Genomic DNA, 14,187 nt, shown 5'->3' with positions numbered 1-14,187 from the left:
GCAGAAATCCATTCATACAAAAACATATAAAAAGCTCCTAGTCTTCCTTTTAGGGCAGGTTAGGGGTAGAAGGTAATTTGATTTCTCCATTTGTATTTCGAAAATATTTTCAGGAATATATTTATCAACAAATTTTCTGAATTTATTTCCTATACACTACAGACTCCTGAAACTAAAGCTGAATAAATAATTCAGTCCGTCACATGAATTCATCAAATCTTTACTTTTCTCCTCGAATTTCTCAGGTTTACATGTTTGAAATTATATTTTTCTAATCTGAAACATCAATGGCTATTAATTTCAAAACACTGGCTTTTAAAATTTGAAATTCATGCCATATTGATTACTGGCACAATTCAGCCTGTATTGTTTCTACCTAAGAGTTGTATTGCATGCACAGCAAATTCTTTACTAATTCCAAGCAATAGAGTAAAATATTCTATTCTAAAATCACCTTCATGAAATGATTAAACAATCCAAATTGAATTTTTAAAGTATTTATCCTAAGAGAACACGTCTCTGAGGAGGTTTTCACAACAAACAAACATAAGTAGGTCCCAAATGTGAAGTTATTTTCAAAATCAGTGAATATTGGTAGAAAGAAGCTGTCATTAACTATATGCCCACTATAATAATGCATAACTTGTATACATAAAAATGGGATGTTTATTTTTGTGTTAAAATATTTTTGACCCTCTGAGACACAGAATTTTTTCCCTAATCTTGGGCATCTCTTGAAGATGAGAACTGAGCATGATTTTCATCTGCTGAACAGGCTAGAATTTTACCAAGGAACTATGGGTTTAAATTGAAGTGTTTGGGAAATTCTATTGATTTAAAATTCTCTTTTCTTCACCATTTGAATTCCAGAGAGATGTTACTTAAGTAAACCCAAATGTTTTTTATCAGAAAGGGAAAAATGAAGTTATGAATTTTAGCAAAGCTCTCACTGACTCCTGGAAGTCTACTAAATTTGAAAGTAAATTAACAACTATATATATCAACAAATCAAACTGTGATAGCTGGGCTCCCTTAAATGTAAGTAATGTATTTGCATGGCTTTTTTTGCCTGAGCAAAAGTGGATGGAGGAAGAGGGAATTTTTGAGGTAGGAAAATCCCATTTGTCATGGGGAGAAGAGTGTTCTCACTGTGGCTGACCAAAATGAAAGGACAGCTGAATTTGGCTTAAATGTTAAACTGGAATTTCAATTCATTTTTTCAATATTTTTTCAATGTTTGCAAGATGAATCCCTCATGGTCACAGACATTTCCCCAAACCAGCCAGTTCGAGCATGATCCAGTGATGGAGCCAAATCATGAGAACACCCTGCCAGGGCAGAGATCTTCAGACCAGGGGAATCACAGAATCCCAGAATGGTTTGAGGTTGGAAAGGACCATAATTCTTAAAAATACTGAGAATTTTAGTCAGTCTTACAATCATTTTTGAATGATACATGGATATTTAGTGTTTAATTACAAATTGAAAGACAGGGAGATTTTTAATTTGCTTTTTCCAATGTGGCTATTTCCATCTATGAGCTGAAAGAGAGAAAAAATACCTCCCTCCCTCCTTCCCTCCCAGCTCTCTACATAATTTTCTTAAATGGATGTGGATTTTTGTTTTCTATTAATTCATAAAGATTTATTCTAAAAGGATTCAAAAGTTTCTGATACCTTTCACAAGCTTTACCCAACTTCCTATAGCCTCATTACTCTGGATAATAAGATTGGTCTTTATCAAGGTAATTAAATGTTTTCACTTTTATTTGCACTCAGTTCCTGATGAAACCCTCAGCAGTGGCAGAGAAAAATAAGTCAGATCAAGGAATTTTTACTGAATATTAGGAAAGGCCCCAATTCAGTTTTCTTCAAGAGTAGGACAAAAAGTTCTTGTTTTTTCTGAGCCACTCCCACAATTCTTAAGTATAACCCTGACTACTGAATTTTGCACTTCAATTTTAATGACAAAGTTGTTAATACTATAAAGCAATCATTATATTAACAAGCAATATAATTTCTAATTAATGTGATTATATAATCTAATATTTTGATATGCATTAGTATAGAAATAATATTTAATGCTTTAATAAATAATGCTTTAATCTAATAATAATAAAATTAAATATTTCTTAAATTATTTCTTGCTGGGTTGCCATGGAGAAAGGGGAAAATGATGAGCTGACCTGTGAAAAGCAGCTAATAAATCAGCTTTCCAAAAGAAAGCCCAACTCTAAACAGAGAAAACTCCTGGATTAATGCTGCTGGCAGAGATATGCATACCTTGAAAATGGAAATTGTCACTATTTATAAATTGTGGCATCTACTTTGTCCAGTTTTGACCAATAGATCTCTAACTGTGCCCAGCACCACATGGCCTCAAAGAAATGGAGAACCCCAGAGAAAACAGAATTTGATTTATTGGTCCCATGGTGAAACTACTCCAAAATTGTGGAACATGACAAGATCCCTTCCTTGAACCTGCAGAGCATCATGCCTTTCCCTGCCAAAATTCTCTTATATAAATATATATATATATAAATATAATTATGTGTCTGTATATAATGCACATTTGAAGAGATATAAGGCATAGACACACTTAATATGGCATCTGAATCATCTTGATACATTTCTAAATGCCCTTATTTATTTTTAAGACATCCTAAGAGAATATCTCATGCATATGTAGTGCAGATTTAGCTTGCTTATTTACAGTTTTCTAGATTATTTTGTCAGTAAAGAACCAGCATACTTATCTCAGTTATTTGCATCAGTAATTTGATTAAAGATAGTTGGAGGATGAAGAAATATGTTGCCTAAAATATCCTTGGGAATGTGGCTTTGTTACCAGAACTCTTTTGACATAGAGGAAGATAAAAGGAAGAGCTTATAGTTTAGGATCATTGGAGATAAATTGTGAAGAGTAAAAAATCAGCTTTGGAGGAAGGGGAAATACTTAGCTGTGAGGCATTGCTATGGCAATAAGGAATCTGTGTGGAAGATTATGTGAGAAGAAGCGAAGGATAAGCAGGGATAAAGCTGTATCAGGAATAAAGTCATCTTTCTTTACATGTTTTTTGCTGCTTGTATTAAGAAAGTTTGTTAGGGGTGGGGGGGAAAATGAGATTTACAAGGTAGCCTCTGGTTTTTAAAAGCAAAATAGGGATTCGTGGTGTTTGGTTTGACTCTGTCACCCAGCACAGGACCTGAAAGTGAGGCAGGAGTCTCTGGGACAGGCTCCTGGATGTCTGTGGGATTTCAATCCAAGCCCAGATGTCCCATTTGCTGTGTGCTCCTGGTCATGAAGCACAAGGAGGGTGGACCTGCCAGGGCAAGGCTCACCTGCACAGGAGCTCTGGTACCTCGTGGGGAGGCACAAACCCCTCACCCCTCATCTCCTGCGTGGGCTCAGAACATTTTCACCATCACCAGGGAAACTCCAAGCAGGAGATACTGATGGGAAGGAGGACTACATCTGTAGGGAAAACCCCTTAGGTGGCGTGGGAGGTTGGCTGATTTAGTTAGGGATGGGAAATGAGGCTGGAGGAGGAAAATTAGGGATTAGGTGACCTGTGAGAACCCAAGGAGGTTGCAGCAGGAAGAAAGAGGGACAGGTGAAGGGGACTGGAGCATGTTGTGTTGAGGGGAGAGAGATGTGCAGAGGAAGGGACATGTGGGAGGCTGGGGACATTGTGGAAGGAAGAAAGGTGGTGGCACAAGCTCATGATGGTAGTGTGGACTCCTTAATAGCCTGGCACTCTTTTGAACTGGGTCTCTTATTGAATAAAATGCATAAAAGGTTGTATGGGACTACTTCAGGAAGAAATTCAGGAAGAATTTCTTCGTGGAAAGGCTTGTCAAGCATTGGGAGGTGGTGGAGCCCCCATTCCTGGAGGTGTCCCAGGAAGGGCTGGAGGTGGCACTCAGTGCTCTGGGCTGGGGACAAGATGGACATCAGGCACAGGCTGGACTCGATGGTCTTGGAGGTCTTTTTCAGTCTAAATGATTCTGTGATCCTGCATAGCCCTGGTTGTTCTGGGTTTGGAGGAACAAGCAGATGGGCACAAAAACCCAGCTTTCTGAAAGTAACCTCCTTGTGGGTACGTGGGCACACACCAGGTGAAACTGAGGCTATTTTCATCCTCTGGAATATGGAATCAGACTCATCCTAATTTTCTATTTTGGTTATTGATGGTTCTTTCTCTTCAAATGCTCCTCTTGAACAAAATTGATGAGTACCTAATACCCAAACAGTTAAATGAGATGTACCTCATCACTAGTGCATGTGGAGCCTCCTGCCTCACACAAGACCTTTCTCAGAGTTGCTCCTGGAATTAGATCCCATTGGAAACTCAAACCCACGGCTCCACAGGCGCTTTTAATCTCCAGATCGGTTTGGTTTGGTTCAGGAAGCCTTTGAACAGAAAGGGCTGCATCCTGACATATTGTCATGTGCAAGCATTAACAGCTCTGGCATGTTAAAAGGTCATGCCACCAAGTATTAACATTATGGGATGGCAATTAAAGTAATTCATTTAAATAAGGACTTTTATTCTGCTGGGCGGCAACAAACACAATCTAAGCAGGGGGAAAGCCTGATCAAATCAGATCTTCTGCCAGTGTCATCTGATTAAAACAGGGCCCAGAGAAGCTCAGATGGAAGGAGTGAGTTGTTCTGATAAGAAGAGGCAACTGTTCATGCATAAGAACAAGGGACTGGGGCTACTGCAGGAGGCAGCCCTGGAGGGCAGGAGCTTAGGGAAGGGATTCATTGCTAATGCCTCATATGCTTTAGAGGAGTGGACAGATTCATTCAGAAAGAACAGCTCTGTGTCCTGTCCAGCCTTCCAGCTTCTTCTGGGCCTGAACTGGAAGACTCATGGGCTTTGATTCTTTCTAGAGACAGAAATCCAGATGCCATTCATTGGTGGACAAACCATGTGGGGAAGAAAGGACAGCAAAGGCCACCAAAGAGACCCTCCTGTTTCAAAGATGCCATGTTTGGGGTTTGCAGTAAAACACTCCAAGGAGTTTTTTTATTCCTATTTGCAGGAAATTTGAATTCCAAAACATGAAAATACTTAGGGTTTAAGACTATTCTTGCTAGAAAGAGAGCACTTTTTTCAACATTAAAATTTAAGCCCTTTTTTAAAGAATGGTTAATGAAATTGACAGATATGTCCAAACTGTTCTGCAAATACCTTCTGAGTACAATAAAAACTCGAATCTAGCTAGGTTTATTGTCAGTTTAATTATACTTTCAGTTCAGTACAGTTCAGCTACGCACTCAGCACATCCATGGTCTGTAAGCTCCTTGGTGCAGAGCCTTTCTTTTAATTTTGTGCAGCTCCTGGTTTAATTGAGCCCTCATTTTGATAGATCATTACTGTCACACACACTGGTAAAACATATAACAGTCAGCAAGTAGAACAGCAGCTCATCAGAAGGAAGCAGACATTTTCATCAGTTCTTTATTGTCCACATATCTGAATGCTTATTAGTTGAAGTCCCTTTATGTGCTGTGAATATTGAATATTGAATTATGTTGCAAGTCACCCTGTGAGCAGCAAAACAAATGAAGACAGGCTTCCTTTGAATTCACATCTTCCATTGTCCATTTCCAACTCCTTTCTGCTCAGTTCCCTTTGAGGTCCATCAGTTCTCTTACACAGGAATGAAAGTAAAATACTTTTTCACATTTATGTCAATACAGACAAGCTGAGTGAGACACAGATTGAAGAGCCAACCTTGAATCATCAGACCTTCCAGCTCACTGAGGAACAACCTTGTTTTGTTTTGTCTGTTTCTAGTTCCAGCTATGATAACTTCCTACCCAAACACCACCCTGGCAACTCAAGGCCAAAAGAAGGAGATGAGCTGCACAGCTCATGGAGAGAAACCCATCATAGTCCGCTGGGAGAAGGAAGACCGGATCATTAACCCTGAAATGTCCCGTTACCTTGTTTCCACCAAGGAAGTTGGGGATGAAGTGATCTCTACCCTGCAGGTAAGAAAACAACTTGGCCCCCAAATCATCCAGATATGTCAAGGCGTGCTGGGTTTGGTTTTGATTCAGGTGCAGGGCCAGCCCGACAACACCAGAGCCCCAGCCTGTGGCTTGGAGAGCTGGCAGCAAGACGAGGGATAGGAAACTTCTGCAATCCATCCCAAATGAAAGATTCCCTCTTCCAAAACTCCAGAGGCAGCAGGAGAGTGAGACAGGCTCAGCCCTGCATCCTTTCTGTCTCAGGAGCAGCATGCCTCATGCCTTAGCCTGTCATTCCCCAGATCATTTTCAGTAAACTGCTGATGAGCTCTGGCAAATATCTGACCCCAACTTCTGATGTGTGTCACACTTACCCTCACCAAAATCACTAAACCACTTTGAGATAAAACTGCTGCCTTTTTAAAGTGTTCTTCTCCCTCCTTTTCGCTTGCTGGGGCTTGTGAGACCACTTTATAAAGTCAGGTGAGTCACTGGATTCAGGGTGTTATTTTACATGTGCCATTGTGAAATCTAAAAGAATCTTTCAAGAAAAAAATCATTTATATTCTCACTTAAAAATCTTGATTATCAATTTTCAGTCACATTTTAAAAAATTATTTATCAGGCCTAAGGAACTAATTATCTGTCTGATTATTGTCTAAATTCTAGTGTAACTCCTATGAAAAATTTCTTTCTTTTCCAGCCAAAAACTGTGTTGGATCGTATCCAATAAAATTCTGGGTTTGCTTTCTGTGAGAGACCTTTGTCATTGATTTCCATGAGGAAGAATAAATTCTATGTGTGACTTTGTTCCTATTAGTATTTTTGTGATACTGATAATATTTAGTTATAGGATAGACCCCTAGGCCTCTCTGCCATCATTCTTCTTGTTGACTTTAATAAGATAACCCCTGAATACACAACCATATTTCTATTTGGAGGGCTGGAGACCTGCTTGGAGAGTTCTCTTCTGAGGCAGTTGGGTACAGCAGGGGCGTTCTACACCCATGCATGTGTTACATACAAATCCTTTCACTTCTGAGAGACAAAATGAGCCAAAAAGTAGAAAATGCCAGATTAAGGCTGTCTCTGAAGCTCTGAGTTCAGTGCTTTTGCATGATGATGTGATCTTTAGTTGTGTACTCAGCTTTTATTCTTTCGGCAGGGCCCCTGCCTCAGTGAGGCTGGACTTGGATTTTCTCTGGGGCTGAATTAGGGTTGAGTAATGAATGGCACTGTGTGAAGCAAAGCTGATCTTTGAGACCAAACTTTTCACAGGTGGCCAATAATTGTGTGTTCTTTGTTTTCTGGCCACTTGACTTGAGCCCTTGGAGTCTGATTTGCAGAAGTACGAAGCCCTCCCAGCTGCAGTTTAACTCAGTGGAAGCTGTTATGAACACGTGAAAGGCTATTTATTGCTCAGGACTCTGAGGGGGAAGGAGAAAGGCCCTACATGTCTCAAATTGGGCTCTGGAAATTTTTGTTTCCCTGTCTCCAAGCTCAGCCACACGTGCAAGTGAACACAGCTTGACAAGTTGCTGCATCTCAGACAATTCTCCAATTTCCTTACAGCAAGTGGGAAATTAATCCATTTATCTTAACCAGTGGTGACTGGGAGTTGTACTCACATCACCTGGGTCTTGCTGAGGAATAAAGAGCACGTGGAGTTTCCATGGCTCGGCTAATATGTGGCAACTTGTCAAGCAGCCACAAACGTTGTCATACATCTGCTTCCTTAATTCCTAACATGAAATGGTGGCAATGCTCTTCATGGTGTCAGGGCTGATGAAAATAAATTCACTCGTGTTTCTGCAATGGGTGAATTCACAGAAAATGGTGTGAGAAAATGAACGTCTGTTTTCAGGGCATAGTTTGAACCATGTGCAGTAAATAAATTGAGGAGCAGCACACTGAACAATGAGAAAGAAATGCTATTTCAAATATCTGCTCGTTTAAAAAAAATTCCTTCTTTATTGTACCTGGAATGAAGCAGTGGCCCTGTAGAAAAATACTATTATGACCACGTTTGTAAATATTATATATAAATTTCCTCGCTATTAAACAACAAATTGAAAAGAAAGACCACACGAAACTTTATTACGAGGCACCATGCTGAACACTACAGGGCTCACCACCAGTGTTTGAACCTTTATTTCCTCCACACAGACTTCAGCCACTTGAGTTATTTTCAGAAATAGCTGGAAAAATTTGGAGGCAGCAGGAAGCACCATTTTGTATGGCAAATTTCAGCCAACAGTTAAACACTTGGCAAACTTGTGAGGAACTGGAAACAAGGCTCCTAAGGAGAAGCAGCAGGAATAGGTGGAGCTCCAGCTCCTGACTACACATGTAGAGCTGGTAGCCTGTGTCCTCAGCCCAGGTGCTGCTGGCTTTGATAATCTCAGTATTTTGGAAGTTTTCCTATGCAAATGGATGTGTGTAACCTGCAATATCTATTTATTGCTGTCGAGGAGAACAGTCTGCACGATTTTTCTTGAGCCACACAGACAAGCTGTTGGTTTATTTTCTCTGCGTGCTGTTCAATCCATCACTTCTTTTCCAACCTCCTATAGATTCTGCCAACTGTGCGTGAAGATTCTGGCTTCTTTTCCTGCCATGCCATCAATTCTTACGGGGAGGATCGTGGAATAATTCAGCTCACTGTGCAAGGTAGGGAGAGGACAACACAAGGAAAAAACCCACAGCTATTGTAGGACAGGAAGTGTAGAAATCTGTTGGGGGGGAGGGAGGTTCAGATTCCTAATTGTGTTCCTCATTGTCAAAGAAATGAGCAGCTGCATTAAAATTTTCAGTCTTTCCTTTTCCAGCATCACAAATTAAATCAAAATAAAAGATAAGCTTGAGTCTTTCTAGATGTGCAAGAATTAATTAGATTTTTTTTCTTAATTACAATAGTTGACAATTGGTAAGGATACTTAAAACCAGTATCTTCAGTGAGGACTGTGGATATGGAGGATTGAGAGAGAGCAGGTTGCATTTGATTTTAAAGAACAAATGTGCTTCAAACCCAGGTCTGAAATAAAGCAAAAGTGATCTTACTTAATCTCTAGAGAAACATTAAACCTACTGTAGAACTTCAAGCAAAATATTTCATGTTTAATCAGTCAAAATAAATTGTGAGCAGTTTGCATGATCCAAATTCTAGGAATTTATGTTGCCTGGAGCTGGGGTTCCCCTTCCACAGGGCAGAAACAGCAAGTCTTGGAAAGGTGACAATATTTGAGATGCAGGGCATGGGCAGGACTCAGCCACTGGCCACTGCTCGTTCCCGTGTGGTGCTGCTTCCTCCTGTGCCTCTCCGAGCCTGCACACAGCAAATTCCTACAACTTGCAGATTTGGCTCTCAGTGCCCTTGATTCTAAGTAGCAGCAAATTCCAGTGGATGCCTAGGGCAGCCCTGTTGAAAAATTCAGGTGGAGTTTGGGGACATGTTCGCAGCTCCACCACTGCTCATCGAAGCTGCCATGACAATTTAAAGGGACATTAGAATAGGTCTAAGTGCTGGTTATTTATAACGTTATCTTTAGAGGCAGAAAGAGGCTTTTAGAGTGATTTTATCAAATTATTCTGTTATTGAACTAAGACTTTTAAACACACTCAAAGAGATAGAAATTTTACTCCCTCTCCCCACCAAATTTAGCACTTTTGAGTTTAGTACTCATATTTCTACGATCATGTTTTGTGTAAAATCACTGATAGCAGTATCAGTGAAAGGTGGTGTTTGGGGTAAAACATCTTTCCTGGAATGAAAGTGCGAGCTGGAGGGATTTTAAGGAAATGCAACCAAGAATGTTAAAGAGGAGCCAGTATTCAAGATGACACCAGTGACTCTGAACTGAAAAGTGTTGAGTGCTTCCAGCAGGTAATTAACAGGATCAGGGTCCCAGTGAGTGCCCAGAGAAATGCCAGGAAGGCTGAGCCAGTGCCACGCTGGTTGGTGTGACACTGTTAAGAGGATGGGGTCTGTTCTGAGCAGAGCTCTGTGTGTGTGTTTGCCCAGAACCCCCCGACCCCCCCGAGATAGAGATCCGCGAGGTGAGAGCCCGGAGCATCGCCCTCCGGTGGACCATGGGCTTCGACGGCAACAGCCCCATTACTGGCTACGACATCGAGTGCAAGAACAAGTCAGGTAAGGAACAATCTCAGTAATCCCCATTGCTGGTCATTCCAGCAGTGAGTTTGTGTTGTAAAAGGTAATTCATAAATTGAAAGTGCCTGATGGAATTCTTTATCATGGTTTGTTTAATCTTCCACAGGAAGATTTATCTTCATTTTCTGTCCTTTTTTTAATTTGTTTTGTGGTAAAGATGTTAAATTTAGCAATTGCTGCTTTTCCCTTTTACCACTTCATGCTATATTTACTGAGGCAGAAATTTTTGTGATGTTTTCATTAGTAGATAAAATATTTTCAAGTATGTTGAATCATTAGTCATCATTTTAGCCCTGCTTTGTAAATGAAATCAATAATGTACAGGAGAGATTGATAATGTACCTGAAAGATGAGGAGTGGAAATTCTTCACTGAGGCTGAAGTCAGGAATGGCAGGTTTGGAGATGTAAATTGGGAAAAGATGCCTTCAAGGGATATGCACACCTAAAAGTTTCTGGGCTCTGTTTTCTTTTTGATTGTTTTAATTTCTTTCCAACCACCCACCCGCTCCAGAAAAGTTTTTGAAAGTCACTCTCCTTTCTCACCCTAAAACATCTCTTGTATTTCTCAAATACAAGAATAAATATTTAAGAATGATGTAACTCAGCACAACCCCATTTAGGACAACTGAGGTGCTTCCCTTTGATTGAAGCAGGGACAGAAAGGGATTCCAGAGCTCTAAAATGTCTTTGTTAGATTTAGTTTGATGTTTTCAAGTGATAATGCAGAATGTAGGCAGAGATTAAGTGGGGGTCACCATGAACCTGCATTGAAAAATGATGTCTCTCTAACCATTGGATTAGAAATTAACCAGTGGAATGATAAATCAAGAGCCAGACAGAAAATGAAGCATCGTCAGATTGGATGGAAACATCAAGATACAATATATTGATAAAGGTTAAAAAATTAAAGGAAAAGAAGAGGGTGGCAGAATTGGTGTCGAAGAAATATTTGTCTGTATCTGAAGACAAGTCCTGGAGGTCATGTCCTAACAAGAGCAGATTATCTTCTCACTGCAAACAACAGAAATGTCATTTTTTAAAGTATGAGGGTGACTGTTTGAAGAAACTCAGATCAAGTTTTTGAATTCTTGCACATGAATTTTGTCATTAATTAAACCATCAAGAAGACGAAATAGCAAAAATTAAGAATTTGCATGGGGGTAGTTGGAGGAATTTAGAACAAAGAGGAAGAATTAAGAAAACTTCTCAGTTTCCAGGTATTAAAGGTTTGGAACAAAATTTAGATTACATGTTCCAGGAACATCCTGCCAAGACCAAAGTAAACCTGTAAACTGCACAGTTGTGTTTAGTGAGAATTTTCCACCTCTGTTGCCTTTTTCTGAGGACTCAGAAACTGTTTTCGATCAGATGCATCATGGAGGCTTCTCAAGAAGGAAAGCTTCAGTTTCACAGAATGTGCAGGTGACCACAAAGCAAGCATGGACTTCACTGTATATGCAGCCCTCACATATCCCATCACAAAGTCATAGAATTTAGGTTGGAAAAGACTATTAAGATCGTCAAGTCCAAAGTTAGCTCAGCACTGCTGATACCTACTCCATCAGACACAAAAGGTGCATTAACTACCCTAATGGAATTAGTTACTCCACGGAAGGACCGTGAGGTTGCCTGTCCTGTAGGGTCCAGTTGCCATCCCAGAGCACTACGAATAGCAGGAGCTTGGTGTTTCAGGATGTTTTGGTACTTTAACACATCTGTACAGAAATGTACCTGTGGCTCTCAGACCTGGTCCTCCATAGAGGCCAGTCCTGTGCAGGCTCCAGACCTTTCCATGGGAGGTGCGCAAAGAGGTCTGGAGACAAGAACAGGGGGGTGGGTCCTCCTTCGCGCCTCTCTCCGCACCCTTTTTAATTTTTTGCGTCATTAGGGCAATCTTAGGGACAAACTTTGAATCAGTTCTGCTTAATTTCGCGTTCTTGTACTCTGGTGGGAGCTGGGCATCCCCCGGGTCGCCGAGGCTTTCTCAGGGCTGGGGGTTCCCAAAATCTTCCCCGGGAGCCGCGGGGGTCCGGCCGGGCGCGGGGCCGGTGCAGTACCAGCAATGGCCACCGGGTGGCAGCGCCAGACCGGGCCTGCGAGCGGCCGCCGCTTCCCCAAATCCCCACATTCCTCAAATCCTCCTGGAAGAGCCCAAAGCTTCGTCCTTTCTTCTGGGAACGGGCGGGAAGCGGCTAGTTTTCATTAACATGTGATTTTTTAAATACATCATTCTGTAAGCACGTGTTTTGTATACCACTGAGCGATGCCAGGGCGTAATATTTTATGAGTGGAATAAAGAATAGAGTCTAAAAGTTCTTCTTTCCTTTCTCCCTTCCCTTCCCTTCCCTTCCCTTCCCTTCCCTTCCCTTCCCTTCCCTTCCCTTCCCTTCCCTTCCCTTCCCTTCCCTTCCCTTCCCTTCCCTTCCCTTCCCTTCCTTCTCTTTTCTTTTTCTTTCTTTCTTGTAGCCCATTGCTGTTTGTTTTCTATGCTTTTTCAGTCTTTCTTGAACTGAGAATAAAAACCGGACGAGTCAATAGTCAGTCTTAACAGCTCTGTTACTTACCATGTGGACACAACATTTTTAGGGTTTGCCACAAGAAAATAAAATTAACTTTTCTTATTTCTTATTAACACATATTTTTTTAAAAAGTGGAGAGAAATAATTTTCTCTCTGATCTGACTTCATTTTAAAAGGACTGCACTTGGTTTATTTTACCCTTCAAAAAAAGGGGTACAGGTATCAAAAGAAGATCCTGAAGTCCACATATGTAATAAATAAAAACTGAAAATCTATGTTTAGAAGTACCGGAGACTGTCAGTTTTCACCTCTTTCCTTCTTTATGGTGCTCTGAAATCACCAGAATTTTTCAAATATATTTCTTTAATTTCAGTAGCTAATATGGACTACAGAGTCCTGCCACTCAGAGGTCAGTATTTGAAACAACCAAGTGAAAACTAAAGCAATTTGGTAAGCAGACTATATTAAAAAAAATTTCTCATCATCCTCATGGGAAATTTAACACAATCTCCATACCAAGCAGGTCTTTTGTGAAATTCCTTTCCTGAAAGTACCCCACAGAGGAAGCTGTGACAAACTCAGTTGCCAAGGTAAAACACATTCAAGTGAATTTGGTTAGCACTAAAATGTCTGATTCCTAAATATTTTCTGTTCAAATAAAACCTCCTGGGTAAGCAAACAGGCGCTGCAACCAGCCAAGTGCAGGTGTCACTGTGACAACTTGTGCCTCCTCCAGAAAGCCCTTAAAAAAGAATTCACAGTTTGGGCAAATATTTTGTATCTGGGTGAGCTTTCTATTTTCAAGCTCATCTTTGTTATCTGTTGAGATTTCTGCAGCCCTGCCCACAGTGACGCATCTGTAAAACACCCTGAGAGCCTCCAGGGACATCCCCCCAGGATGCTGCAGAGGTTAAAAGGGCCAGCAGTAAGGCGGAAATGAAGGATGCCAACTCACAAAAGACATCAAAATGCTTTAAATTGATAAATTCCTTTATTTTATTTGCAGCAATTCAATGCTTGGTTGAAAAAGAGGGGCTACTGTGTTTAGCTGATTTCCATCCCTTTTCCTAGTATATGTCTGGATAATTTATTAAAAACACAACAGGCAGATGAAAAGTAAGCATGAATAAAAACAGGGAGCTACTCCTTTTACAGACAGACAGCGAAGAGAGTTCTACATTCCCCTGGCATCAAACAGCTCCTTTATTCTAACAGGAGTCAGGGAAACGGCACCAGTCCTGGAGAGTGCTGAGCCCCCAGCTCTGAGTGCTCCAAGCTTGTGCTCAGTGTGAATTTGGGACAAAACTTTCTGAGTGATCCCTGCTAGTCTAAGAACCCTCCATCAGAATCCCAGGATCACTGAGGTTGGAAAAGCCCTCCCAGCCCACTGAGTCCCAGCTGTGCCCAGTGCCTAGCTTGTCATCAGCCCAGGGCACTGAGTGCCACATCCAGGCCTTCCTGGGACACCTCCAGGGATGGGGACTCCAAACCTCCCTGGGCAGCTCTTTCCA

The 14,187-nt window shown here is 41.0% G+C and overlaps 1 protein-coding gene across 1 annotated transcript in view; it reads left to right on the top strand.

Moving 5' to 3' along the window:
- DSCAM (DS cell adhesion molecule) overlaps positions 1-14,187 on the top strand; it is a 437,619-nt gene that overhangs the window by 317,904 nt on the left and 105,528 nt on the right. The window contains 3 exon segments of the mRNA XM_042033380.1: positions 5,810-6,006; positions 8,559-8,655; positions 10,007-10,135. Of these exon segments, the coding sequence (XP_041889314.1) occupies positions 5,810-6,006; positions 8,559-8,655; positions 10,007-10,135 (423 nt within the window).

Source organism: Corvus kubaryi, unplaced genomic scaffold (genome assembly GCF_017639235.1).
Source record: "Corvus kubaryi isolate FWS band 111438036 unplaced genomic scaffold, C.kubaryi_AGA036_p1.0 133, whole genome shotgun sequence".
Lineage (NCBI taxonomy): Eukaryota > Metazoa > Chordata > Aves > Passeriformes > Corvidae > Corvus > Corvus kubaryi.
This window is presented reverse-complemented; position numbering and strand designations above follow the sequence as displayed.